Below are 27,826 nucleotides of genomic sequence, written 5' to 3'. Positions count from 1 at the left end.
GATAGATGAATATAGAGAGAAACAAACAAAGATGATAGATGGATATAGCTTGAAGGAAAGATAGGTGATTGATAATGTAACCCATTTGATACTAAACCTTACATAGAAATACTCTGTAACACACACATACAGTGTATACACACAGTGTAACTGTATATAGTGCATTTCTGTGCTGTATCCTCCAGGACTCTAGTTATTGTGATGGCAGCGTGCTGGGCTCAGATGGTTTGAGGCGCTTGCACCAATCCAGATGTCTGTGTAGATGATGTGTTTGCTCTGCCTGGTGCCATTGGTGTGCAGGCTGAGTGTGTCACACAAGGGGAGGAGAGCCGGACTGAGGGGAGGTAGAGCTGCCTGCAGACATTATCCTGCCAGCACAAAAGAATCTGCATGGAACCAGGCCCTGACACAGAGACACACAAAGCAGGTAAAGCAGCTAAATAATTGTGCTACTTCTGGACATTTTTTCTTGTTTACAAAGGAAAATAACAAAAATCTTAGAAGTGGTAAGTCTGGAATGCATTATATAGGGAGATTAACTGCCTGATGTTTCCCATACTATACAAGGATGAAGGATTCAGAAATAGCAACACTTTATTGGATGAAAAAAATAAACATGTAAAGTACTCGTTACAGCATGGGACAACTAAGGCTACATTCCCACAATGAGTTTATGGTGAATTTTTAATATTGCCGATTTCATGCACCCGTTGAGTAAAATAGATTACTTGCATTTTTTTCGAAAAAGCGTAAAAAAAAATCACCAAAACTCATAGTGGGAACTAAGTCGAATAGTCCCAGCAATACGAAGGCTTGGGAGAATGTGTATGATGTCTAACTTATGTGCAGAACCTGGGAACTCGGCGTTCACATTTTTTTCACTTTAGTAAACTTTGCACTTGGCCTAATCTTTGAACGTAGACTAGATGAACCTGCAGTATAGTGCAGCTGATAATGTAGCTGATATCACTTTGTGGGCAGGATTATGTGACATTTATGGTCTCATCTGAAAGTATAAACAGCAGTTTAATCATACAGTTACATGTAGCAGATACAGTATGCTGCATAAATAGAAATGTATATGGCTGAAGTCGTAATGTTCCAATTGTTGCAAATAACATTAGGTCTGTAGTTGCACAAGATAACTGATGAAATATTCTAAGGGCTTATCCTCAACATTGACATTAATGACCCATGCACTAAGGGGAATATGACTCTCATAATCTGCACTGATCAGGCTGCATTTCTTACAGCTTGTCCTATTGAAATTAATGGGTCACGCTGCAGTTTCAGGTACAGTCATTCATATGGCCAAGCCATCGTTCCTTTGTTATTGATACAGCCCATATATTTATTTACTATTGATTTTACTCACTTCTGTAGCGCCATTTATTTGACTACGCCTCACAGACATCATCATCACTGTCCCCATTAGGGATCACATTCTAAATTCACTATCAGTATGTTTTTGAGGTATGGGAAGAAACCAGGTGTAACCCATGCAAACACGGGGAGAACATACAAACTCCTTGTAGATGTTGTTCTTGGTGGGAATTGAGCAATTAATTGTGCCCATCAGACAGGGTCCTAGTGGACTTCTTACCCCCACAAATCAAATTGATTTAAAGTACAAGTTGAGAAAACCCTTTTAAGGCCAACTTCACCTAAGGGACTGAGCAATCAAACAGTATGCCATCTGTAACAAATACATGTCAAGCAAATTTAATTCACTTTTTTATGTGGCCCCTTTACTGGTTATAACTTTTTGTAAATTACTGCATAAATAAAAAGATGTGTTTTCAGCTATTTAGTACCCTGTGCCATAACATTTTAAAGCTATATATGTTTCTTACATAATATATTAGATATTATTTAAAAAAACATATTAATATATTGCAGGGGTTCTACATCCAAGAATGCTTCAGTTGCAGATATACAGCAATACATGCTTGTCTGCAGCTCCATTAAGAGATGGAGATAACGGAGTACAGAGCTTGGCTTTCTCCGCCAGTCCCATAGAGAAATAATTGCATTTTGGTAAAGCATGCTCACTGCTGGGGTGCAAAAGGGCCCCATTTTAGCAACAGGTGGAGTGATAACTTTTTGTAGCCAGATGTAATATAGCTGGCCTCTGCAGGAACAATAGTGATACCGGTGCTCTATTTCACCAGTTGCTTACTGTCCCCTACGTAGTAGATCAATCATCCAAATCCAATAATTTTAGCAGGATCGGCAAAATCATCTAATGTGTACGGTGGGCCTCTGAGTCTCCAGAACAGGATTGTGACTGTAAACAACTGTTTCCGTTGTTGTTTTCACCCCTTCTCCCTCTTAATAAGACAATTTGTCAAATATTGGTATGTATGGTGACTGGAGGGAGATAATACCTATGAAGTATGGTCAGCTTTTCCAACAAACTGTAAATATTCAGGCCATGCTGCCATGTGCAAATATAAAAATATTCATCAATGACGCAGAAGTATTTTCTTATAGTAATTACATTGGGAACTTTTTTTTAAACTTTCTGGAAGTGAACAGTACTGTAAACGGTTTATTAACATTCCTGTAGGAGCATTCTCTATCACATCACATCACAGTGTCATATTCACTTGTAAATTAGTCAGATGTGTCCTGATCACATTCCTCTACCTCACAGCTGGTATCTTCTCACCTGCAATGAAGTTTCTTTGTTTGGGGTTTGGAGCATTGTGTGATGTGCATTGCATTCTTTGCATGTCCACTGCCTGCAGCTACAGAATCCTCAAAGGAACTGGAAACTAAAGTAAAAATGCTAATTACTAAGTCAATCCCTCCTCTTTTACATACATCTCCATTATGTAAATCTTCTGGTTTATTATCATTAATATTATATTATTATTATTATACAGTACCAACCTGGGGCAAACACAGACAACTGAGATCCCTTTGCAAAATTACAATCACCTTGTAACCATCCACAATGATTCTTGCAAATGATGGCGTAATCTGTAAGAAGCAGCATATGCTTTGGAGAGTTATTCCCATCTTCATGGGTGAATATTGTCAGATACTGCTTTTAAATAGAAGCAATTTTGCAATTAAATTTTTTTTTTTAAATTATTTAATCAGTTCTTAAGATATTATTACTTTTCTTTTGTTTGCAGCTCATTGCCTTGGAGACCGACCACCGCTGCTGCACAGCAGAACATGCAAAGTGCTTACAAACTTCTTTCTATTGAGCTTGTAAATAGTAGCGTGGATCGAAATGCAAGACTCTACTTCCACGCCAGGTCATTAGTCTCTACCTACTAGACGGAAGAAGGGGGCTCACGAATCTCTTACCTTCTAAGATATATTGGTGATCCAGAGAGGTAAGAGATTTGTGAGCTCCCGGTCCAACAGATAGAGACTACTGCCATGGCCGATGGACCCAAGTCCCTCGAATCAGTTCTCCCAACTCTACTTCTAAGCACTGCTTGGCAGCTGGTCAGGATACCTGAAACACACTGTTGCCTTCCAATCCTAGACAGCTTCAGTGCAGTGCTTACAAGCTAGACTGCAGAGGTAACATAGTAACATAGTTATTAAGGTTGAAGGAAGACTTTAAGTCCATCTAGTTCAACCCATAGCCTAACATGCCCTAACATGTTGATCCAGGGGAAGGCAAAAAAAACCCATGTGGTGAGAGTAAGCTCCACCATGGGGAAAAAAATTCCTTCCCGACCCCACATACGGCAATCAGACTAGTTCCCTGGATCAACGCCCTATCAAAGAATCTAATATATATACCCTGTAATATTATACTTTTCCATGCATCCAGTCCCCTCTTAAATTTAAGTAATGACTCACTCATTACAACATCATAAGGCAGAGAGTTCCATAGTCTCACTGCTCTTACAGTAAAGAATCCACGTCTGTTATTATGCTTAAACCTTTTTTCCTCCAGACGTAGAGGATGCCCCCTTGTCCCTGTCACCGGTCTATGATTAAAAAGATCATCAGAAAGGTCTTTGTACTGTCCCCTCATATATTTATACATTAACATAAGATCACCCCTTAGCCTTCGTTTTTCCAAACTAAATAGCCCCAAGTGTAATAACCTATCTTGGTATTGCAGACCCCCCAGTCCTCTAATAACCTTGGTCGCTCTTCTCTGCACCCGCTCCAGTTCAGCTACGTCTTTCTTATACACCGGAGACCAGAACTGTGCACAGTATTCTAAGTGTGGTCGAACTAGTAACTTGTATAGAGGTAAAATTATGTTCTCCTCATGAGCATCTATTCCTCTTTTAATGCATCCCATTATTTTATTTGCCTTTGTAGCAGCTGCCTGACACTGGGCACTGAATATGAGTTTGTCATCCACCCATACACCCAGGTCTTTTTCATTGACGGTTTTGCCCAGAGTTTTAGAATTCAGCACATAGTTATACATCTTATTACTTCTACCCAAGTGCATGACCTTACATTTATCCCCATTAAAGCTCATTTGCCATTTATCAGCCCAAGCTTCTAGTTTACATAAATCATCCTGTAATATAAAATTGTCCTCCCCTGTATTGATTACCCTGCAGAGTTTAGTGTCATCTGCAAATATTGAAATTCAACTCTGAATGCCCCCTACAAAGTCATTAATAAATATGTTAAAAAGAAGAGGGCCTAATACTGACCCCTGTGGTACCCCACTGCTAACCGTGACCCAGTCCGAATGTGCTCCATTAATAACCACCCTTTGTTTCCTATCCCTGAGCCAGCTCTCAATCCACTTACACATATTTTCCCCTATCCCCATTATTCTCATTTTATGTAACAACCTTTTGTGTGGCACCGTATCAAAAGCTTTTAAAAAGTCCATATACACTACATCCACTGGGCTCCCTTGGTCCAGTCCGGAACTTACCTCTTCATAGAAGCTGATCAAATTAGTCTGACATGAACGGTCCCTAGTAAACCCGTGCTGATACTGGGTCATGAGGTTATTCCTCTTCAGATACTCCAGTATAGCATCCCTTAGAATGCCCTCCAGGATTTTTCCCACAGTAGAGGTTAAACTTACTGGCCTATAATTTCCGAGTTCAGTTTTTGTCCCCTTTTTGAATATTGGCACCATATTTGCTATACGCCAGTCCTGTGGTACAGACCCTGTTATTATGGACTCTTTAAAGATTAAAAATAATGGTCTATCAATGACTGTACTTAATTCCTGCAGTACTCGGGGGTGTATCCCATCCGGGCCCGGAGATTTGTAAATTTTTGTGATTTTTAGACGCCGCCGTACTTCCTGCTGGGATAAGCAGGTAACATTTAATTGGGAATTTTTATCACTAGTCATATTGGCTGCCATGGGATTTTCTTTTGTAAATACTGATGAAAAAAAGTCATTTAGCAGATTGGCTTTTTCCTCATCCTCATCCACCATTTCACCCAGACTATTTTTAAGGGGGCCAACACTATCATTTTTTAGGTGGTCGGTCTCCCAGGCAACAGACTGTAAACAAAAGAGAAATGTTAATATCTGAAGAACAGCTGATCAATTTTGATAAGCAGCAAATTGCAAAAGTGTTTTTATTTGCAAACACTATCCGACAATATCAATCTATGAAGACAGGAATGACCCTTTAATGGTTGTGGCTAAAGTGGACCCTCTGCTTCTTCAGGCCCCTGTGTAGCTGTAGAGGTTTGTACAGACGTAGCCTAAAGATAGGTCGTCAATATCAAACTAGTGGACAACTCCTGTATATAACACTGACTAAACTCAAGGTCATTTAAATAGGCTGCTTTATGCTTCTGAAATCAGCGCGATCCTTCCTGAGACTTGTCCTCTCGTTCTGTGGTTACAGCCCACAAGCATCTGGTCATGTGAAGTCTGCAGTGACCAGAGTAAAGGTTCCCTTCTCTGTGTAATTCTTTGTCTTTTTTTACCTTTGGCTTATTTTTCTATTCTAACTACAATTTATCATTTTTTATTTATTATATTATTTTTTTATGATTTAATTTGAGAAATTGATAGTCATGTTATATTCACAAAATGCAAGTGCATCAATCAAGAAAAATTGGCGTGATTACAACCAAATAGGCAAATTATTGGGGGGGCGTGGCTATGTAATAGGAGCGAGAAGACGCACCCGGGGAGAGCTCTGTTGTGAATTGTTTTTGGGCTCCCCCGGTGGTCACTGGTGGTACTGGACTTGTGTGCTTCACTTTCTCTGTTCACCTGTTTCCATCAGGATATAGGTGTATCCTATTTAGCCTTGCTGCTCAGTTATTCTAGTGCCGGCCATCAATGTAACCAGAGCCTTTCTGTTGCATGTTCCTGCTTCTAGACTACTATCAGCTAAGTTGGACTTTTAGTCCTAAGTTTGTTTTGCATTTTTGTTCCAGTTCACAGTTATGTTATTTTTCTGTAGCTGGAAGCTCTTGTGGGCCGAAATTGCCACTCCGGTGTCATGAGTTGACACATGAGTCTTAAAGTAATTTCGGGATGGTATTTTAATAGGGTTTTCAGCTGACCGTGAAGTTCCCTATTGTATCTTCTTGCTATCTAGTAAGCGGACCTCGCTTTGCTGAACCTACCTTCATACTGCGTATGTCTTTTCCTCTGAACTCACCGTCAATATATGTGGGGGGCTTCTGTCTCCTTTTTGGGGGAATTTCCCTAGAGGTAAGCCAGGTCTGTCTTTTCCTCTATTAGGGTTAGTTAGTCCTCCGGCTGGCGCTAGGCGTCTAGGGATAAAACGTAGGTACGCCACCCGGCCACTGTTAGTTGTGTGGTAGGTTTAGCTCACGGTCAGTTCGAGATTCCATCACCCAAGAGCTGTTCTGTTATTTATGTTCTCTGACGTTCCCTTGCCATTGGGAACCATGACAGTATGGCCGGCCAAGGGTTAAAACCGTTGGCAGAAGAAAGGAGAGAAAAAGAAGTCTGCAGATTTTTTTTTTTTTTCTTCTGAGCTTGCTTTTTAGTTGACTCAGTTGCATTTCTGCTCTAATTGCAGCCTTTGTCTCTCTCTCTCTCTCTCTCCTTCTAATCCTTGAATGGCTCTGATCTCACCTGATTAAAATGGATCCTCAGAGTTTGGCTACAGGTTTGAATAATCTTGCTACGAAGGTTCAAAATTTACAGGATTTTGTTATTCATGCTCCTATATCTGAACCTAGAATTCCTATACCAGAATTTTTCTCCGGGGATAGATCTCGTTTCCTGAATTTCAAAAATAATTGTAAATTATTTCTTTCCCTGAGATCTCGCTCCGCTGGAGATCCCGCACAGCAGGTTAAGATAGTAATGTCCTTGCTGCGGGGTGACTCTCAAAACTGGGCATTTGCATTGGCACCCGGGGATCCTGCGTTGCTCAATGTGGATGTGTTTTTTCTGGCTTTGGGGTTGCTTTATGAGGAACCTAACTTAGAGATTCAGGCTGAAAAAGCCTTGATGGCCCTATCTCAAGGGCAAGATGAAGCTGAAATATACTGCCAAAAATTTCGTAAATGGTCTGTGCTTACTCAGTGGAATGAGTGCGCCCTGGCGGCGAATTTCAGAGAGGGTCTCTCTGATGCCATTAAAGATGTTATGGTGGGGTTCCCTGCACCTACAGGTCTGAATGAGTCCATGACAATGGCTATTCAGATTGATCGGCGTTTGCGGGAGCGCAAACCTGTGCACCATTTGGCGGTGTCTTCTGAGAAGGCTCCAGAAAATATGCAATGTGATAGAATTCTGTCCAGAAGCGAATGGCAGAATTTTAGGCGAAAAAATGGGTTGTGCTTCTATTGTGGTGATTCAACTCATGTTATATCAGCATGCTCTAAACGTACAAAAAAGGTTGATAAGTCTATTTCAATTGGCACTTTACAGTCTAAGTTTATTCTGTCTGTGACCTTGATTTGTTCATTATCGTCAATTACCGCGGATGCCTATGTCGACTCTGGCGCCGCTTTGAGTCTAATGGATTGGTCCTTTGCCAGGCGCTGTGGGTTTGATCTAGAGCCTCTGGAAGTTCCTATACCTCTGAAGGGTATTGACTCTACACCATTGGCTAGTAATAAACCACAATACTGGACACAAGTGACTATGCGTATGAATCCAGACCATCAGGAGATGATTCGCTTCCTTGTGTTGTACAATCTACATGACGTTTTGGTGCTCGGATTACCATGGTTACAATCTCATAATCCAGTCCTTGACTGGAAAGCAATGTCTGTGTTAAGCTGGGGATGTCAGGGGGCTCATGGGGACGTACCTTTGGTTTCCATTTCGTCATCTATTCCCTCTGAGATTCCGGAATTTTTATCTGATTATCGTGATGTTTTTGAGGAGCCTAAGCTTGGTTCACTACCTCCTCACAGAGATTGCGATTGTACCATAGATCTGATTCCGGGCAGTAAATTTCCAAAGGGTCGTTTATTTAATCTATCTGTACCTGAACATGCTGCTATGCGAGAATATATTAAGGAGTCCCTGGAAAAGGGACATATTCGTCCTTCTTCATCTCCCTTAGGAGCCGGTTTTTTCTTTGTATCTAAAAAAGATGGCTCTTTGAGGCCGTGTATTGATTATCGACTCTTGAATAAAATTACAGTCAAATATCAGTATCTGCCACTGCTGACTGATTTGTTTGCTCGAATAAAAGGGGCTAAGTGGTTCTCTAAGATTGATCTCCGTGGGGCGTATAATTTGGTGCGAATTAAGCAGGGGGATGAGTGGAAAACCGCATTTAATACGCCCGAGGGCCATTTTGAGTATTTAGTAATGCCTTTTGGTCTTTCAAATGCCCCTTCAGTCTTTCAGTCCTTTATGCATGACATTTTCCGTGAATATTTGGATAAATTTATGATCGTGTATCTGGATGATATTTTGATTTTTTCGGATGACTGGGATTCTCATGTCCAACAGGTCAGGAGGGTTTTTCAGGTTTTGCGGGCTAATTCCTTGTGTGTGAAGGGTTCTAAGTGTATTTTTGGGGTTCAAAAGATTTCTTTTTTGGGGTACATTTTTTCCCCCTCTTCCATTGAGATGGATCCTGTCAAGGTTCGGGCTATTTGTGATTGGACGCAACCTTCTTCTCTTAAGAGCCTTCAAAAATTTTTGGGATTTGCTAATTTTTATCGTCGATTTATAACTGGTTTTTCTGATGTTGCTAAACCTTTGACTGATTTGACCAAAAAGGGTGCTGATGTTGCTGATTGGTCCCCTGCTGCTGTGGAGGCCTTTCGGGAGCTTAAGCGCCGCTTTTCTTCCGCCCCTGTGTTGCGTCAGCCTGATGTTACTCTTCCTTTTCAGGTTGAGGTCGATGCTTCCGAGATCGGAGCTGGGGCGGTCTTCTCGCAGAAAAGTTCCGACTGCTCCGTGATGAGACCTTGTGCGTTCTTTTCTCGAAAATTTTCGCCCGCCGAGCGAAATTATGATATTGGTAATCGGGAGCTTTTGGCTATGAAGTGGGCTTTTGAGGAGTGGCGTCATTGGCTTGAGGGGGCTAGACATCAGGTGGTGGTATTGACCGATCACAAGAATTTGATTTATCTTGAGTCTGCCAGGCGCCTGAATCCTAGACAGGCGCGCTGGTCGTTGTTTTTCTCTCGGTTTAATTTTGTGGTCTCATACTTACCAGGTTCTAAAAATGTGAAGGCGGATGCCCTTTCTAGGAGTTTTGAGCCTGATTCCCCTGGTGATTCTGAACCTACAGGTATCCTTAAGGATGGGGTGATATTATCTGCTGTTTCCCCAGACCTGCGACGGGCTTTGCAGGAGTTTCAGGCGGATAGACCTGATCGTTGCCCGCCTGGTAGACTGTTTGTTCCTGATGATTGGACCAGTAGAGTCATCTCGGAGGTTCATTCTTCTGTGTTGGCAGGTCATCCCGGGATCTTTGGTACCAGGGATTTGGTGGCTAGGTCCTTCTGGTGGCCTTCCCTGTCTCGAGATGTACGAGTTTTTGTGCAGTCTTGTGATGTTTGTGCTCGGGCCAAACCTTGTTGTTCTCGGGCCAGCGGATTGTTGTTATCTTTGCCTATTCCGAAGAGGCCTTGGACTCACATCTCTATGGATTTTATTTCTGATCTTCCTGTTTCTCGGAAAATGTCTGTCATCTGGGTGGTGTGTGACCGTTTTTCAAAGATGGTTCATTTGGTGCCCTTGCCTAAGTTGCCTTCCTCATCCGAGTTGGTTCCTCTGTTTTTTCAAAATGTGGTTCGCTTGCATGGTATTCCGGAGAATATCGTTTCTGACAGGGGGACCCAGTTCGTGTCTAGATTTTGGCGGGCGTTCTGTGCTAGGATGGGCATTGATTTGTCTTTTTCGTCTGCGTTCCATCCTCAGACTAATGGCCAGACTGAGCGAGCTAATCAGACCTTGGAGACTTATTTGAGGTGTTTTGTGTCTGCGGATCAGGATGACTGGGTTGCCTTTTTGCCGTTGGCGGAGTTTGCCCTCAATAATCGGGCTAGTTCTGCCACTTTGGTTTCTCCTTTCTTTTGCAATTCGGGGTTTCATCCTCGTTTTTCTTCCGGTCAGGTGGAGTCTTCGGATTGTCCTGGAGTGGATACTGTGGTGGATAGGTTGCATCGGATTTGGGGACAGGTGGTGGACAATTTGGAGTTGTCCCAGGAGAAGACTCGGCATTTTGCTAACCGCCGTCGTCGTGTTGGTCCTCGTCTTCATGTTGGGGACTTGGTGTGGTTGTCTTCTCGTTTTGTCCCTATGAGGGTTTCTTCTCCTAAGTTTAAGCCTCGGTTCATCGGCCCGTATAAGATTTTGGAGATTCTTAACCCCGTGTCCTTTCGATTGGACCTCCCGGCATCTTTTTCTATCCATAATGTCTTCCATCGGTCATTATTGCGCAGGTATGAGGTACCGGTTGTGCCTTCCGTTGAGCCTCCCGCTCCGGTGTTGGTTGAGGGTGAATTGGAGTACGTTGTGGAGAAGATCTTGGACTCCCGTGTTTCCAGACGGAAACTTCAGTATCTGGTCAAGTGGAAGGGCTACGGTCAAGAGGATAATTCTTGGGTGACAGCCTCTGATGTTCATGCCTCTGATTTGGTCCGTGCCTTTCATAGGGCTCATCCTGATCTCCCTGGTGGTTCTTGTGAGGGTTCGGTGCCCCCTCCTTGAGGGGGGGGGGTACTGTTGTGAATTGTTTTTGGGCTCCCCCGGTGGTCACTGGTGGTACTGGACTTGTGTGCTTCACTTTCTCTGTTCACCTGTTTCCATCAGGGTATGGGTGTATCCTATTTAGCCTTGCTGCTCAGTTATTCTAGTGCCGGCCATCAATGTAACCAGAGCCTTTCTGTTGCATGTTCCTGCTTCTAGACTACTATCAGCTAAGTTGGACTCTTAGTCCTAAGTTTGTTTTGCATTTTTGTTCCAGTTCACAGTTATGTTATTTTTCTGTAGCTGGAAGCTCTTGTGGGCCGAAATTGCCACTCCGGTGTCATGAGTTGACACATGAGTCTTAAAGTAATTTCGGGATGGTATTTTAATAGGGTTTTCAGCTGACCGTGAAGTTCCCTATTGTATCTTCTTGCTATCTAGTAAGCGGACCTCGCTTTGCTGAACCTACCTTCATACTGCGTATGTCTTTTCCTCTGAACTCACCGTCAATATATGTGGGGGGCTTCTGTCTCCTTTTTGGGGGAATTTCCCTAGAGGTAAGCCAGGTCTGTCTTTTCCTCTATTAGGGTTAGTTAGTCCTCCGGCTGGCGCTAGGCGTCTAGGGATAAAACGTAGGTACGACACCCGGCCACTGTTAGTTGTGTGGTAGGTTTAGCTCATGGTCAGTTCGAGATTCCATCACCCAAGAGCTGTTCTGTTATTTATGTTCTCTGACGTTCCCTTGCCATTGGGAACCATGACAGAGCTCCTCATATCCTGAGAGCATTCTGGCACATGCATCCTCCTTGATGTGAATTACTCACAGCTGACGACTCTCTTAGACCCCGGAGGGTGAGCGGCTGCTGTGGAGAGCGTTTCGGGGCTCGGAGAGGAGCGGAGATCCGGAGAGGCCTGTGTGAGCGGCGGGATCCACATGAGGCGGCGGCCATTTTTACAAGTGCGCACACTGAGGAAGAACACAGCGGCGCCGGCTTTCAGCACAGCTGGGACTCCCCTTGAGCATGAGAGGCTCGGCGATACCAGCGGCGGTGAGTGTCTGGGCTTACGTGCACGGGGGACCGGGGGAGCTGGTCTGCGGTGCCGGAGAGGGGTAGCGGATACTCCATAAGCACGCGCCTCACCAGGAAGAGACGTGACGCTGAGCGCCATCCTTAGGCGCTGTATGGGAGGTGAGCACATCTCCTGTACAACACAGGGAACAATCAGTGTGTGCTCTGAATTATTGGGCCCCGCGTTTCCCCCATCTGGAAGTCACCTATCTCCATCGGCGCTAGAGACTTAGAGGGATTGGCTCCCCTCTTTGCTGCTTTCTCTGCGGGTACTGTGGACTTTCTTCTTTCCCCCTCCCCCCCATCTGGTGCACAGAATTTGTCCTGGACTGGACACAGCTACGTCCATTTTATTTCATAACTATTATAAACGCCTTATCCACGTTGTGCTGCCTCAAACTCCATATACAGGATTTATATCATTCTAACACCGTTGTGAGTGGATCTTGGTCGCCCCGCTGTCCTCCATTTCTGTCATTTAATCATGCAGCATTCAAAGGGCTCTGGAGCTGCGGACAAGCTGAAAAAGTTTGCTAGAGAGGACCACTCGGATGGGGGTCGCACCATTAGAAATAATTCTACTCAGATTCCACGTAAAGGCCGCCTATCGGATAGTAATAAGGAGGGTGTACAGGAAGAACTGACCCTCAAACAGGCTTCTGAACAACTAATGCAGGCTATTTCTTTAACCAGGTATTGTCTTACTGAAAAAATAGAGGATGTGCACATTGAGGTGGGTCGCCTGAGACAGGATATGCAAACCATGGGAGGACGCATCACAGAAGTGGAGACGAGGGTGTCACAGATGGAAGACGTCATCCCTCCCATGGAGACTAAATTGTCAAAGGTGGCGGGCTCTATAAATGCCTGGAAGCAAAAAGCAGATGACCTGGAGAACAGACTGCGTTGGAATAATATCCGAATTATCGGCCTGCCGGAACGCTCTGAGGGTCAACGTCCTGAAGAATTTCTAGAAGAATGGCTTAAGACCTCTCTGGGAGGTGAATTCTCCTCAACTTTCTCAGTGGAGAGACCCCATAGAGTACCCACGAGGCCTCTCCCTCCCGGGGCTCCGCCAAGACCCTTTTTGGCACGTCTTCTTAATTGCAAAGATAGAGACACCATCCTACGCCTGGCAAGGCAGAAGAGCCCTATTATGTTCCATAACGCTACTATTTCCATCTTCCCAGACTTCTCAATGGAACTTCAGAAACAGCGGGCACGATTCATGGATATAAAGAAACAACTCAGAGACCGAAATGTTATATATTTCATGATCTATCCAGCTCGTCTGCGTGTTGTTCATGAGGGTACCTCTGTCTTTTTCTCTGATCCAGACGAGGCGACTAAAAAAACCCTAACGTATCTGTATCTGTGCTGGAAATTGCATAATGGAGCTTTCTGTGTGGGTGTCCAACTTGATAATACCGGACGCTGAACCTAGCGCGGGTATCCCCGTTTTTTCTTGTTAATAGGAGCACAGGACTTTACTCCTATATTGTTTGTTTTTTGCTCTGATTTTACTTTTATGTTGGTTCTACTTGTTATGTAGATAGAAATCGCCGCCAACAACTCTACTGCCCTGTGTGGTCTACCCCCAGTCTTCAATCGGACATCACTATTTACCATGTCTTGATTTGTGAGTATGGAGTCTGAATTAATCTGTATGACCTGGAATGTACGGGGTATCAAATCCCCTCGGAAGAAGATTAAGGTCTTCTCTCAAATTAAGCGTCATCACCCCCATGTCGTGGCGCTGGTAGAGACACATCTGACCAGAGATTCGGCCCGCTGTGTACAAAAACCATGGGTGCAATGGTCCACACATGCGTTTCACACTAGCTACTCCAGGGGGGTCTCACTGGTCATTCATAGAGATGTCAGATGGGAGGTGAGAGAAGCCAGAAGTGACACTGAAGGCCGGTTTGTCTTTGTACATGCACTAATTAACTCTCGGGAATATGTTATACTCTGTGTTTACAACCCCCCCCCCCGGCTAATATCTCGATCCTTCGGAAGGCACTGAGCTTCGCCCTAGGCTTCCCGGAAGCTAACGTCATTTGTATGGGAGATTTCAATCTTGTCATGGATAACTGCCTAGATAGATTGAGATTGAGTGATGAGACAATTGGGGAACCTCCTTCTCAGGCTCCTACTCAGTTGGCTCTGTTTATGGAGGGAAGTGGGTGGTTGGATCTGTGGAGAGCGCGTCATCCCGGGGTAAAAGGATATACCTGCCATTCATCTACTAGACGTTCCCTTTCCCGTTTAGACTATATATTTGGATCTGAGAAAGTGGCAATGTGGGTAGACAGTATTGAACATGGTAATAGGGGAATTTCTGACCACAGCCCAATTATTCTTAAAGTTAAGTACGGACAATCTAACAATGCTATAGTTTGGAAATTAAACCCATTTTGGCTTAAATTAATAGACTCTAGTGATAGAACCGTTGACCAACTGAAATGCTTTCTTTCGTTCCACTCGGAGCCTCAGGACTCTAATATATTCTGGGATACCATTAAGGCATATCTACGGGGATGTTTATCCTCCACAATCTCCTATATAAAGAGGGTGACCTCAAGGGAAGATGATGAGGTAGAGCGGAGATTAAAGGAGTCAGAATCTACATATATATCTGACCCTACTAGTGATAATAGACTTGAGTGGTTATCTTCTCAGAGGCTATATGTCCAGCATGCAGACGCCAAGTCCAAGCGCAAATTATTTTTTACCCGTCAATCTTATTTCGAATTGGGAAACCAAGCTAGCAAATTTTTAGCTTTTCTGGTACGCCAGCACAATATATCAAATACTATACTACAGATTCGGACACCAGGAGGACTATTGATGTCCTCAACAGAGGAGATACTTCACTGTTTCCATTAATATTATCAGTCATTATATTCATCCAAATGTGACTTTGATGTCACGGAAAACTTGAACTATCTATCGGATTTAACATTTCCCGTATTGAGCCCTGCTCAGCGAGCCTATTTAGATGCTGATTTTACCTTGGAGGAGGTCGAGTATGCTATAGCGGATATGGCCTCTGGGAAAGCTCCTGGTCCAGACGGATTCCCCATTGAACTATATAAGAAATATCGTAGTATCCTGGCTCCACTTTTGTTGAAAGTATTCCGGGGGATGTGGGTGGCAGGCTCTATGCCAGATTCCTATTATGAGGCAAACATTATTGTACTTAAAAAAGAGGGGAAGGACTCTTTGGAATGCGGATCTTACCGCCCAATATCATTGGTAAACGCAGACTATAAAATCTTTACTAAAATCTTAGCCGTCAGACTGAACTCAATTATACTAGACCTTATACACCCAGACCAAACAGGCTTCATGCCAGGTAGAAGCACCTCCATCAATATTAGACGTGTCCAGTCGGTAGTCCAATATAGTTAATTAGTACCAGATAATTCCTGGGCGCTGGCATCACTGGATGCGGCTAAGGCCTTTGACTCTCTTGAATGGCCCTTTCTTCTGGCCTGCTTGCAAAAATACGGCTTCGGAGATAAATTCTTAAAGTGGGTGGGTCTACTTTATATTAAACCTAAAGCCCGTCTAATTGTAAATGGTACAATTTCTAAACCCTTCTCATTACATAGAGGTACCCGTCAGGGGTGTCCCCTCTCTCCGGCCCTCTTCGCTCTCGCAATAGAGGCATTGGCGATACGTGTGAGGTCTTCCCCAGATATTAGTGGTATAGATATAGCTGGCCGGGTGGACACCATCGGTCTTTATGCTGATGATATGGTGATATTTATGGATAAAGTGGAGGAAACACTGCCACGGGTAATTGCTACTATAGACAAATTTAGTAGATTTTCTGGCCTATACATAAATTGCGATAAGTCCGCATTGATGCCTTTCTCCCATACTCCTATGCCCCGCCTTGGGACCCTCTCTTCCCTTCCTATTGTCACCAGCTTTAAATACCTAGGCATATATATTTCTCAATTTGGTAGGCTGGACCTACAACTTAATATATTTCCTCTGGTAGAACTGGTTAAAACAAAATTTTCAATTTGGTCTAAACTCCCACTCTCTGTTGCGGGTCGTATTAATTTAATTAAAATGATACTGCTCCCTAAACTCAATTACTCCCTCCAACACAGTGCTGCCCCAGTCCCTAAATCTTTTTTTACCAAATTCGCAAACTACATCCTTCATTTGGGGTAATTCCAGACCCAAACTTAAACTGTCCACGTTGCAAGGTCAGAAACGGGGGGGAGGGGCGGCGTTGCCAGATTTTTATCTATATTATCTGGCTGGTCAAGCTAAAGCCCTCAATAAATGGATGCCTGATAGGTCCCCTCCCAACTCTGAGAGTCACTTATTTCACTCGGCCCAAATCGATTGCCCACTAAACTTTTTAGAGATGGAGAGAACTAATGTCCCACGTTTGCTACCTTTGCTCCGTTTGGCGCGTTCAGTTTGGAAGCAGATTAAAAAAACTATTAAATTCACAGCTATTATAGCGGAGATGCCTCTATGGAACAATAGCTATTTTCTAGCACTATCCAAGCACCCGTCCACTGACTTCTGGGTGACGCTTGGTATCTCCTCAATAGGGGATTTATATAATGGGGAAATCTTTGTGTCTTTTGAGCAATTACAGACGAAACATAGTATACCAAGGTCCCAATTTGTGCGATATCTTCAATTGAGGTCAGCTGCTGTTCAATCGTATATGAGACATTCAGGTGCAGGTCGTGCTATTTCCTCTCTGCCTTTGATTGGGATCCTCAATTCTCAGGGTCCTCAAGGACTCATCTCCTCCCTATATACTTATCTGCTATCTTCGGGAGCTACAACTATTCTTGATTCTATTAAGGGAAAGTGGGGGGGACTCCTCTCCAATGTACAGGACGAGGATTGGGATGACGTTCTTGAATCTTCAATTAATGTATCTCCATCAGTTAATAACAGGATGACCCAGTTATACATAATGCATCAAGCATATTTAACTCCGATACGGCTCTATAAAATGGGCCGATTCCAAACGTCAGAGTGTCCGCGATGTCATACGTCAGACGCAGATTTTATCCACATGATATGGAGTTGTCCTGTTGTTTCTCATTATTGGAAAGAGGTAACATCTTTGCTAACACTATTGTTATCATTCCCCGTCCCACTTGATCCACTAATTTGTATATTTGGAGTATGGGAGGAAGAGACTTGGGATCACTATACTGTTATCCTCTTGCGAGAGACCCTTTTTATGGCAAGGAAGGCACTAGCGCTACGATGGATGGGTAACCTATGCCCCTCCCGGAGAACTTGGATCGACCTCGTGAACTCAATCATCCCGTATGAACGCACATTATACCAGAATAGGGGATGTCCGGGTAAATTTGAAAAAATTTGGGGTAGATGGAATTCATCCCATCTCACTCTGTAGATATTATATGACTGGTTCTGGTACTGGGTGGGGACGTCACACGGGCAACAGGCATGTGATAATTGCGGCATATTAGTAGTTAGAGTAAGGATAGGTACAATTCAAATGTCATTTCTCTATATGTTACAAATTACTTAAACTCCTTTACTTTATAGTTTTGAGAGAACGTTTGTTATATATGGAACAGTATTTTGTAATACACTTGCCAATACATACTTTCAATGTACTGTTTATTACGCTTAAGCCTTGAAAACAAATGTGTATGTAACATGATCCATTTTGTTATTAATAAACAAATTTAAAAAAAATAGACAAATTATTCATGACCTGTCCAAAGTTTTATGAGCATTGAAAGTGAACAGAATTGTATCTTACAATGTGAGGTGTAGTATTGCAATGTTTATAATATGCATTTTAATATGCTGTGGATATAAAAAGACGCATAAGAAAGGGAAAGCACAAAAGAAAACAAAATTGCAATAAACAATGCAGATGCTTATTGTATATTTTTATGCACACCAGCCAAAAATGCTGAAAAAGCATGGTGATTTCTATGCATGGAAATATACTTGCAGGATGAAAGTCAGGGAGTTGGGTGCAGAAATGTTTTTGCCTAAAACACTCTTCTTTCTTCAACATTTATTATTTATTTTACTCACGTATATATCACCATTAATTCCACACCGCCTTACAGACATTATCATCACTGTCCCCATTGGGGCTCACAGTCTAGATTTCCTATCGGTATAATTTTGGAAGGAAACCCACGCAAACACAACAAGAACATACAGACAACTTGCAGATGTTGTCCTTGGTGGGATTTGAATCCAGGACCTCAGCACTTCAATGCAGCAGAGCTAACCACTGAGCCACCGTGCTGCCCTAATGTTTATCCTATTAATGCCGGGGTCACACTTGCGAGTGTAATGCGAGAAACTCGCGCATCAACACCCGACACTGTCGCCAGCACTCGGGACTGAAGCGTGCAGCTGCATGTATTTCTATACAGCCGCACACTCCGGTCCCGAGTGCCGGCGGCAGCGCCGGGTATTGACGCACAAGTTTCTCGTATCACACTCGCAAGTGTGATCCTGGCCTCAGCCATATTCCCATGTCGCTTTGCTTTCTGCTGTGTTTTTCTGTGCGAAAAATCCTCTGAATTTAACAATTCATCTAAAGTGAATTTAATTTCAAAATATATCATTCCCAGTTTCATGAAAACTCATGCCAACTGTGCAAAACAGTGCACTTTTTTATGCATTTTTCACCATAGACTGAAAAAAACGCATGTAAAATCACAATTGTTTGTTTACGCGTGCAACCGCAGTCTTTGCTCGCTAAAAAAACCTGCATTAAATCTGCATAAAAAAAAGAGAAAACGCATCTAAAAATACAGCAAAAACACAGCTAGAAGAGCATATTGCTTTTGCATTAATTATTAATTGGAGTGGACACCTGCGATTGGTTAATTTTTCCACTTGGTCCAAATAGAGGATGGATGCCCAGGCATTCGTCCCGACCCTGGTCACTGTCGGGAGCATATCTCCTGAGTGTATACACCTGACATGGGGGATATTATAGTTAAACCCCATTTACAGAAAAGAGGTCAAGTCCGCTAATGTATTCATAGCACCCATAAAAGAAGCACATTTTCTCCAACTACCTTTATTATTCCTCCTGTGACCTTCAGATCCTCTTCAAGGTCTACTTTTCCCTGATGAATCCTTAATAATCATCTGGACTTCAGCACAAGGAGACAACTGATGCAACTGATAAACTTATGAAGGACATTCCTATGCTGGGAACTGTGTCAAACTGATACAATCCATTAGAAGCACATTGCAAACTAAATAACTTGAAAAAACTTGTGATAATACCTTCACAGTCTCTGCTTTCTTATAAAATTACTGACAGTAATAGAGAGTGATATCCTGTCTGAAAGGAAACTGCTGCACACTCAAAAGTGGTAATCAGATGTTTCCCTTTATGCTTCCTCTATTTTGTATGATGGTATGTGAAAAATTTGCAACAAAGTACAGTTTTACAAAAATGTCATTGGCATGTTGCACATTATTGAAATGCTGTGTACCTGGCAGAATCGTTAGATTTACATCAATGCAACTAAATCTGTGACTAAATACACAGCAACTTTCAAGGCAAAATCTTCCCATGGGATAAGTTGCACCACATGTACCAGGCAGCCAATTAGGATGCACTGTCAGCCAAGAATGATGTGTATATGTATTGAAGCGCAGGTATTTATTTATGAGGGTATGTTCCCACAAGCAGTAAATGCTGCCGGTTGGATGCTGCGTACATCCGCAGTGTCCAGATGTTACAGCATAGTGGACGGGATTTCAAGAAATCCCATATCTACTATGCGTGCACCGACGCCCGCGGCTTGCCTGCGGAGACGGACATGCGGCGCGTCTTTCCAGACTGCAGCATATCAATTTATGTTGCGGAGAGGCGAGCCTCCGCACGATAAATATCACTCGTACAACGTATTGGGCGCGTTGAATCCACACGGTTCAATAAACACATGCGGAATGAGCTGCGTTCAATAGCCGGCAGCGCTTTGGACCCAGCAGACATGTGCTGCGTCCAAAGCGCTGCCTAATACTGAACGTCTGCACATACCCTTATGCTTTTCTTCTATAGCACCATCATATTCCAGAGCACTTTACAGACATTGTTATCACTGCCCCCATTCGGGCTCACAATCTAAATTCTCTACCAGTATGTCTTTGAAATGTGGAAGGAAACCAGAGCAAACCTACGCAAACACGGGGAGAACATACAAACTCTTTGCAGATTGTCCTTGGTGGGATTTGAACCCAGGATCCCAGCACTGCAATGCAACAGTGCTGACCACTGGGGCACTGTGCTGCCTTGTATAGCTAGCTCATGTGTATTATGTCTTGGAGGGTGCGTCAGTAATCGCAGGGTTGAGTTTATATGATCCACATCATTTAACTGATAAGAATACCTAGCGTAGAAGATAACAATGGTGCAAAGATTAAAGCACAAGTCCCTGCAGTTCTGCCGAATTGCTTAATTTACCGATATTCCTTTATTCAAGTAAAACATTGCCCTTGGGCTCCATTGCTGGACCTTTCTCTATAATCAGCTGTCACGAAGGTGTCACGTCCCCCTTGACGACCTGGAGTTAGGCGGTCAAGTCGGGTAATGAATCTCACTCTTCTGTAGAGATGATATGATTCATGTCCTATTTTAAATGGATTGCCTTTCCTTTGGTGCTGAGAGGGTTAAGGACTCTTTCCATGCTGGCTGAGACCATACAGCCTGGTTGTTCTCAGCAGCATCTGCTTATCATTTCCTCCCTCTATATATACACTGTATTTGGGAGGTTAGTCCCTGCCGTTGAAAGATAAGTCTTCCTGTGCTGAGTGCTAAACCTAAGTGGTTGGAGTGGAGTTGTTGTAGTATGTGTGTGTTTATCTTCTGGTCCCTATTCCCATTTAGTTTATTCCTCCCAGACCCTTTCCTCCTCACTATTGTTGCCAATGGTTAGTGCTTTTGTATGATAGAGGTTTTCTGTTATCCCTGTTTTGTCTTTATGTCATGTTAACATTATATTTCTGTCCCATGCCTCAAGGGGTGGGGTAGGGAACAGATTAGGGTTTAACAGTAGCAAGGTCAGACACCCGGGCCTTTCTACCTTCAAAAGTACCCCTGGAATAGGGATAGTTAGGGTCCCAGTTTCAGGGACAGTTTGGGGTCCCTCTCCCTTAACGAAGACCATCCCAGCGTGACATCAGCATTGTCAACAGGGCAGCTTCCCAGTATGTACACACTATCAATAAGAAGCATTTCCTGGTGCCTTTTATAAGGATATCTTCTCTTAGTGATCTCCATACATCTTGTTACAACCCCTTAATTTATACAACTGTCCTAAAAGGAAGATTCATTCCATTAGTACAATGCCCCGTGACTATTATAGCATCCTACATAAATAATATATACTTATGTCAGAATATTGATTCTATCATGGCAGTGCATTCACCTATTCCTACATCATCATAATTGGGAACCTGTAATATCAGTCAGACTACAACGTTCCCATTCTTTCTTAGGGCTATTAAAAACATATTTGCATAAAATATACAGTTGATTAATTCTTGTCTGATGATGCGGATGTGACTAACGTATAACTCAGTGGCATCTCAGCCTCACCTGACTATAAGTGCAGTCGGAGGAATGCTTTTAAAGCTTCATCCATCCAAGTCTCTAAGAAGCCTCTGATAATTGCCATATTGGAAATGTCATATTTCCTTCAAGTAAAGTGACACTTGTCACTGAGCAAACGTCGAGGCAAGCAAATGGAAAAATAATAACTGATTCTTGCACTAAGAGGATGTTAAAGTGGATGTTCAGCTGAAGTCTAATACATAGTCTAGTCACTAGATCATTGGGAAAGATATTACTTATTCTCTTCAGTTGTAGGTATTTTTTTTGCTATGTTCCATGACTCTGGCGCTTCTCACATTTGCATCGGTAGATGAGAAAATCTACTGGTGCGGTGACCATTCTCTGCATGACAGCTCCGGCCAATACTGGGTGCCGACACTGCCGAGTCAGTAGCGCTGTACACCGACTGATGCTGGATAACCCCTGTAAATTCTTCATATACCCTAGAAATAAATTCAGAAGAACCTGCCTATTTCGACACAACATGTTAACTGTCTAATGTGAATGGGTATCTCCCCATCCTCGCCCGACAGATGTTGTCAGGGGAGAGAGGGATCAGACATATTGGAATTAAACACTTCTTGTTCTAGAATTAAGTTTCTGCCACATCACTGTGCATGGAAGTGACAAAAGAGAAAGAGTTATCTGATATATCAGGCCGACTTTAGCTGCATTGCAGACTAATGGTGTATTCACACTGGTGGATTCATGGCCATTAAACAACCACATAGAAGATGATCTGCTGTCACATTATAGACCGGTTTAGACAAGCTGACCATTCTTCCAATCGTTAATATGATCGTTCTGTACGTATAAAATATAATTGTTCTCGGCAGCACATGTCCTGTTTACACAGGACAATGTGTTGCCGAGAACAATGATTTTTAAGCAAGCAGTTTGCTCATTTGGCAGCCTGTTTGGAAAGCTTGTGTAAATGTACCGTAAGGGTACCGTCTCACATAACGATTTACCAACGATCACGACCAGCGATACGACCTGGCCGTGATCGTTGGTAAGTGGTTGTGTGGTCGCTGGGGAGCTGTCACACAGACCGCTCTCCAGCGACCAACGATGCTGAGGTTCGCTGGTAACCAGGGTAAACATCGGGTTACTAAGCGCAGGGCCGCGCTTAGTAACCCAATGTTTACCGTGGTTACCAGCGTAAAAGTAAAAAAAAAAAAACGTACATACTCACCATCTGATGTCCATCAGGTCCCTTGCCGTCCGCTTCCTGCTCTGACTGAGATCCGGCCGTACAGTGAGAGCAGAGCACAGCGGTGACATCACCGCTGTGATCTGCTCTCACTTTCCGGCCGGCAGTCAGTCAGAGCGGGAAGCAGACGGCAAGGGACCTGACGGACATCAGATGGTGAGTATGTACGTTTTTTAGGCTAAGTGCACACATACAGTACAACCCTCTCCTGCTGAGCAATGTGTCTGCGTTTCAATTGGAAGTACCAGCAAACAGGATTCTGAAAAAAAGGGCACCATTTACTATTTTGAGGTTAATAAAATCACTCTGGCCTCCATCCTGGCAGTGCACAAGAACGTGGCACATTATTTTCTTTAAATGACAAATACTGCTGGGATTCAGGCCAGATAGAGTCCAAAGTGACTATATCAGATGCAAAATAGTGAATGGTTTTATCAGGGCTTCTGCTGGAATATTGTTTTATGGTAATTATAACTGAAACACCGCAGTCGGCTGCATCCTGGGACCACCACGAATAGAGCTACATGGTGAAATTGTGGTCCAGCAGAACACAAAGTGCCTCTGCCTGCCTCTGGCAGAGCCAGTGGCTGGTTAAAGCGCTATATGAATATAACCTATGCATATGCTTTATACTGCAGCACTACTTGATAAGATTTGATGCTTTGTAGGAGCACAAACTTTGCAGGAAATCAGAGAAAGGAGAGCAATTGCAAACTGTACTTGCTATGTTTGTCAGTACTCTAATGTAAAGTAAAAAGCTCAACAAGTCTGCATTCAGACATGGTGGATTTGTTGAAGATTTTCATGCCTTTTTTTTCTCTTTGTCTTGCAGAATAAAAATGGGTGAGCGCCGGAAAAATGCATCAAAGGGAGAGCACAAAAAAATAGCCAATGGTGCAAAAGATCATGACGGCCAATGGGGGCGAGCCTGGTAAGAAAATCACAACTAATCTTTTACCTTATCTCATTAATAGCACCCTTTTATTAGTTACTAAATAAAAATAAATGTATACTGATAAAGTTAATAAGTCCAGATTTTTATAACATTTTGTCTGCATCCAGTGACATGTTGCCAGGACCAGAAGTGAATTTGAAGGGTCTATAACAATCATTGGAGATGTGATAACTGTTAGATGGTGCCCATGGAAAAGTCAGTGTGGGAGTGACTGTCCTCACCAGGCCAAAAGACCGTGATCAAAAGCAGGACCGCCGCCGCCTTGAACTATGTCGGCGTCTGCCAGTACAGTTCAAAGCAATGATGGAGGAGAGAGCGTCAGCTGACGCTCCCTCTCCCATCATTCCCCGCTCTGCCTCTGACACTGCGTGTGCGAGATGACGTTTGCGCACTCACTGTGTGCCAAGAGTAGTGGATAGCAACACCCCTATATTAATTAGATAGTTGATCTATTGTCTGACAGCTATCTGTCCCAACTCCCCCATATACAGTAACGCTCGGCGCAACCAGACTCCGCTAACCCCTGGGGCTGGATCTTTCTCTCTCCTGACATCATCTGTTGGGAGAGAGTTAGAAGACTACCATACAAATTAGACTGTAGGCCCGATCCTGTAGATATCGTCGAGTTCGGCCAAGTTTCGTCTAATGTGTATAATGGAAAAACTTTGCATGGAAAGGCAGGACACACATGCAACCTACCGTTCATTAACTCCTCCTGGCAGCAGTCTTGCATCCAAGGGAGAACGGATAGACACAATGCAACTTCCATGAAGATGTCAAAATACTAATCCATTTCTTAGGTATATCTGATGAATAACAAACAATATGGCTGCCATTATATCTCCAGCCATTTCCCAACATGTCAATAATTGCTGGAAATATTTGACTTTTTGGGACAGCTCGGTTAAAAACAGGTATCACAAATAAATATGTGAACACAGTGCTTAGTTACTTGGTTTAAGGAAGATGATCAGATATTTGTTTTCTACAGTTTTTGCATAAAAAGAAAAAAAAAATGCTGACTAGCGTATTCTTCATCTGTCCTGATTTCTTGCAGGGAGGTGGACTGGTTCTCGTTGGGTGGCGTCATCTTCCTACTGATGTTTGCGCCACTTATAGTCTATTATTTTGTGATGTCGTGTGATCAATACCAGTGCGCTCTCACCAGCCCCATCCTTGATTTGTATTCGGGAAAAACTCAGCTGTCTGACATATGGAACAAGACGCCGCTGATCTCCTGGAAGGCTGTTTACATCTATGCGGCCTGGGTCTCTTTTCAGGTAACTAAAAATGATGTATAAAAAAATTTCTGAGTTTAGTCCTCATTTATAATAAATTTGACACATCTTTGGTCTGTCCATGAAGCAAAAAATTGAATCTATACTATCTGTGAGCTGGCGTAGGTTTCCGCTACAATGTTCCACCACTTTTCTGTTGTTGCTAAGACATGCCAATTTTTATTTTTTATTTTATGTCTGATGCAAATGGGGCAAAAAGTTGCAAAACTATGGGCAATATCACTTGTGACAAACAATGCCACTTCAATTTTTGAGCATACAAAGGATAATAATTTCTCCATTGGTATGGAGAAAGCTTTACTGCATCACCAATTGTTGGAATCAAGGTTAAGGCCATTATGCATTTCCAAAATATCCAATGGTTTGTTTTCTACTTTATAAGTGGCACCAGACGTGTAAGGTCAAAACACTTATGAGTAGATTACTTTTTGGGACAACAGATTTCAACAAAACCTTGTTACTGTTATAGGTGTTTCTGTACATGTTGCTTCCGGATATCTGCCATAAATTCCTCCCAGGATATGTAGGAGGTGTCCAAGAAGGAGCGCGGACACCGGCTGGTGAGTCTTCATATTCGTTTTGTTTAGTTTATTCTTATATGTTGTAAAAAAATTCCAAATCATGCATTAAAGTCCAATAATGTCTTAGTAAAACATCCTGCAAATAAGGCTACAGTTATGGCATTAAATTGCCTTTATTATAACAGGTATCAGGGCAAATGGTGGCACAAAGGCGCACACATACAATGGAGTTACATAGTAGATAGCACAGATTTGGCAAAGAATATTTTGCATAGACAAGTGACTTAAAAACATACAATTATGCCATTGACAACCATGGGGACGCATGAATTGTGATCATGTATAGGGTATTTTATGTCAATATAAATATGAGAAGTGGTAAAAAATAAAGTGCATAAATTCAATATATATAATAGATGTACGTATATACATACAGTACAGAGCAAAAGTTTGGACACACCTTCTCATTTAAAGATTTTTCTGTATTTTGATGACTATGAAAATTGTACATTCACACTGAAGGCATCAAAACTATGAATTAACACATGTGCAATTATATATTTAACAAAAAAGTGTGAAACAACTGAAAATATGTCTTATATTCTAGGTTCTTCAAAGTAGCCACCTTTTGCTTTGATGACTGCTTTGCACACTCTTGGCATTCTCTTGATGAGCTTCAAGAGATAGTCACCGGGAATGGTTTTCACTTCACAGGTGTGTCCTGTCAGGTTTAATAAGTGGGATTTCTTACCTTATAAATGGGGTTGGGACCATCAGTTGTGTTGTGCAGAAGTCTGGTGGATACACAGCTGATAGTCCTACTGAACAGACTGTTAGAATTTGTATTATGGCAAGAAAAAAGCAGCTAAGTAAAGAAAAACAAGTGGCCATCATTACTTTAACCCCTTCATGACACAGCCTATTTTGACCTTAATGACCTGGCCATTTTTTGCAATTCTGACCAGTGTCCCTTTATCAGGTAATAACTCAGGAACTCTTCAAAGGATCCTAGCGGTTCTGAGATTGTTTTTTCGTGACATATTGGGCTTCATGTTAGTGGTAAATTTAGGTCAATAATTTTTGTGTTTATTTGTGAAAAAAATGGAAATTTGGCGAAAATGTTGAAAATTTCACAATTTTCAAATTTAAAATTTTTATTCTGTTAAACCAGAGAGTTATGTGACACAAAATAGTTAATAAATAACATTACCCACATGTCTACTTTACATCAGCACAATATTGGAAACAATTGTTTTTTTTTGCTAGGAAGTTATAAGGGTTAAAATTTGACCAGCAATTTCTCATTTTTACAACATAATTTACAAAACCATTTTTTTTTAGGGACCAAATCACATTTGAAGTCAGTTTGAGGGGTCTGTATGGCTGAAAATACCCAAAAGTGACACCATTCTAAAACCTGCACACCTCAAGGTGCTCAAAACCACATTCAAGAAGTTTATTAACCCTTCAGGTGCTTCACAGCAGCAAAAGAAACATGGAGGGAAAAAATTAAAATTTAACTCTTTAGTCACAAAAATGAGCAACAATTTTTTTATATTCCCAAGGGTAAAAGGAGAAACTGGACCCCGAAAGTTATTGTACAATTTGTCCCCATATTTGATACCCCATATGTGGGGGGGAACCACTGTTTGGGCGCACGACAGGTTTCGGAAGGGAAGGAGCACTATGTGACTTTTTGAATGAAAAATTGGCTCCAACCTTTAGCGGACACCATGTCGAGTTTGGAGAGCTCCTGTGTGCCTAAACATTGGAGCTCCCCCACAAGTGACCCCATTTTGGAAACTAGACCCCCCAAGGAACTTATCTAGATGTGCGGCGACCACTTTAACCCCTTAACGACCGCCGATACGCCTTTTAACTTTAAGGGTACTTAAACCACAGCGCCGTTAATTAACGGCGCTGTGGAAAAAGTGAATAGCGCCCCCCAGAGTCGGATTTTCTCTGGGGTCTCTGTTGCCGGGGGTAGCCGAGACCCCAGAGAATATGATTCGGGGGGTTTTTACCGACCCCCGAGTTGCGATCGCCGGTAATTAACTGTTTACCGGCGGTCGCAACAAA

The 27,826-nt window shown here is 42.7% G+C and overlaps 1 protein-coding gene across 1 annotated transcript in view; it reads left to right on the top strand.

Moving 5' to 3' along the window:
* The first annotated feature begins 297 nt into the window (after positions 1-297).
* DHCR7 (7-dehydrocholesterol reductase) overlaps positions 298-27,826 on the top strand; it is a 53,961-nt gene continuing 26,432 nt past the window's right edge. Inside the window, exons 1-4 of the mRNA XM_077287219.1 lie at positions 298-427; positions 23,806-23,904; positions 24,986-25,208; positions 25,696-25,786. Coding sequence (XP_077143334.1) covers positions 23,813-23,904; positions 24,986-25,208; positions 25,696-25,786 — 406 coding nt within the window. The 5' untranslated portion in view covers positions 298-427; positions 23,806-23,812. The remainder of the gene's footprint in view (positions 428-23,805; positions 23,905-24,985; positions 25,209-25,695; positions 25,787-27,826) is intronic.

This window comes from Ranitomeya variabilis, chromosome 2 (assembly GCF_051348905.1).
Source record: "Ranitomeya variabilis isolate aRanVar5 chromosome 2, aRanVar5.hap1, whole genome shotgun sequence".
In the NCBI taxonomy this organism is placed as follows: Eukaryota; Metazoa; Chordata; class Amphibia; order Anura; family Dendrobatidae; genus Ranitomeya; species Ranitomeya variabilis.
Note: the sequence above shows the minus strand (reverse complement) of the source record. Positions and strands in the feature narration are given on the sequence as shown.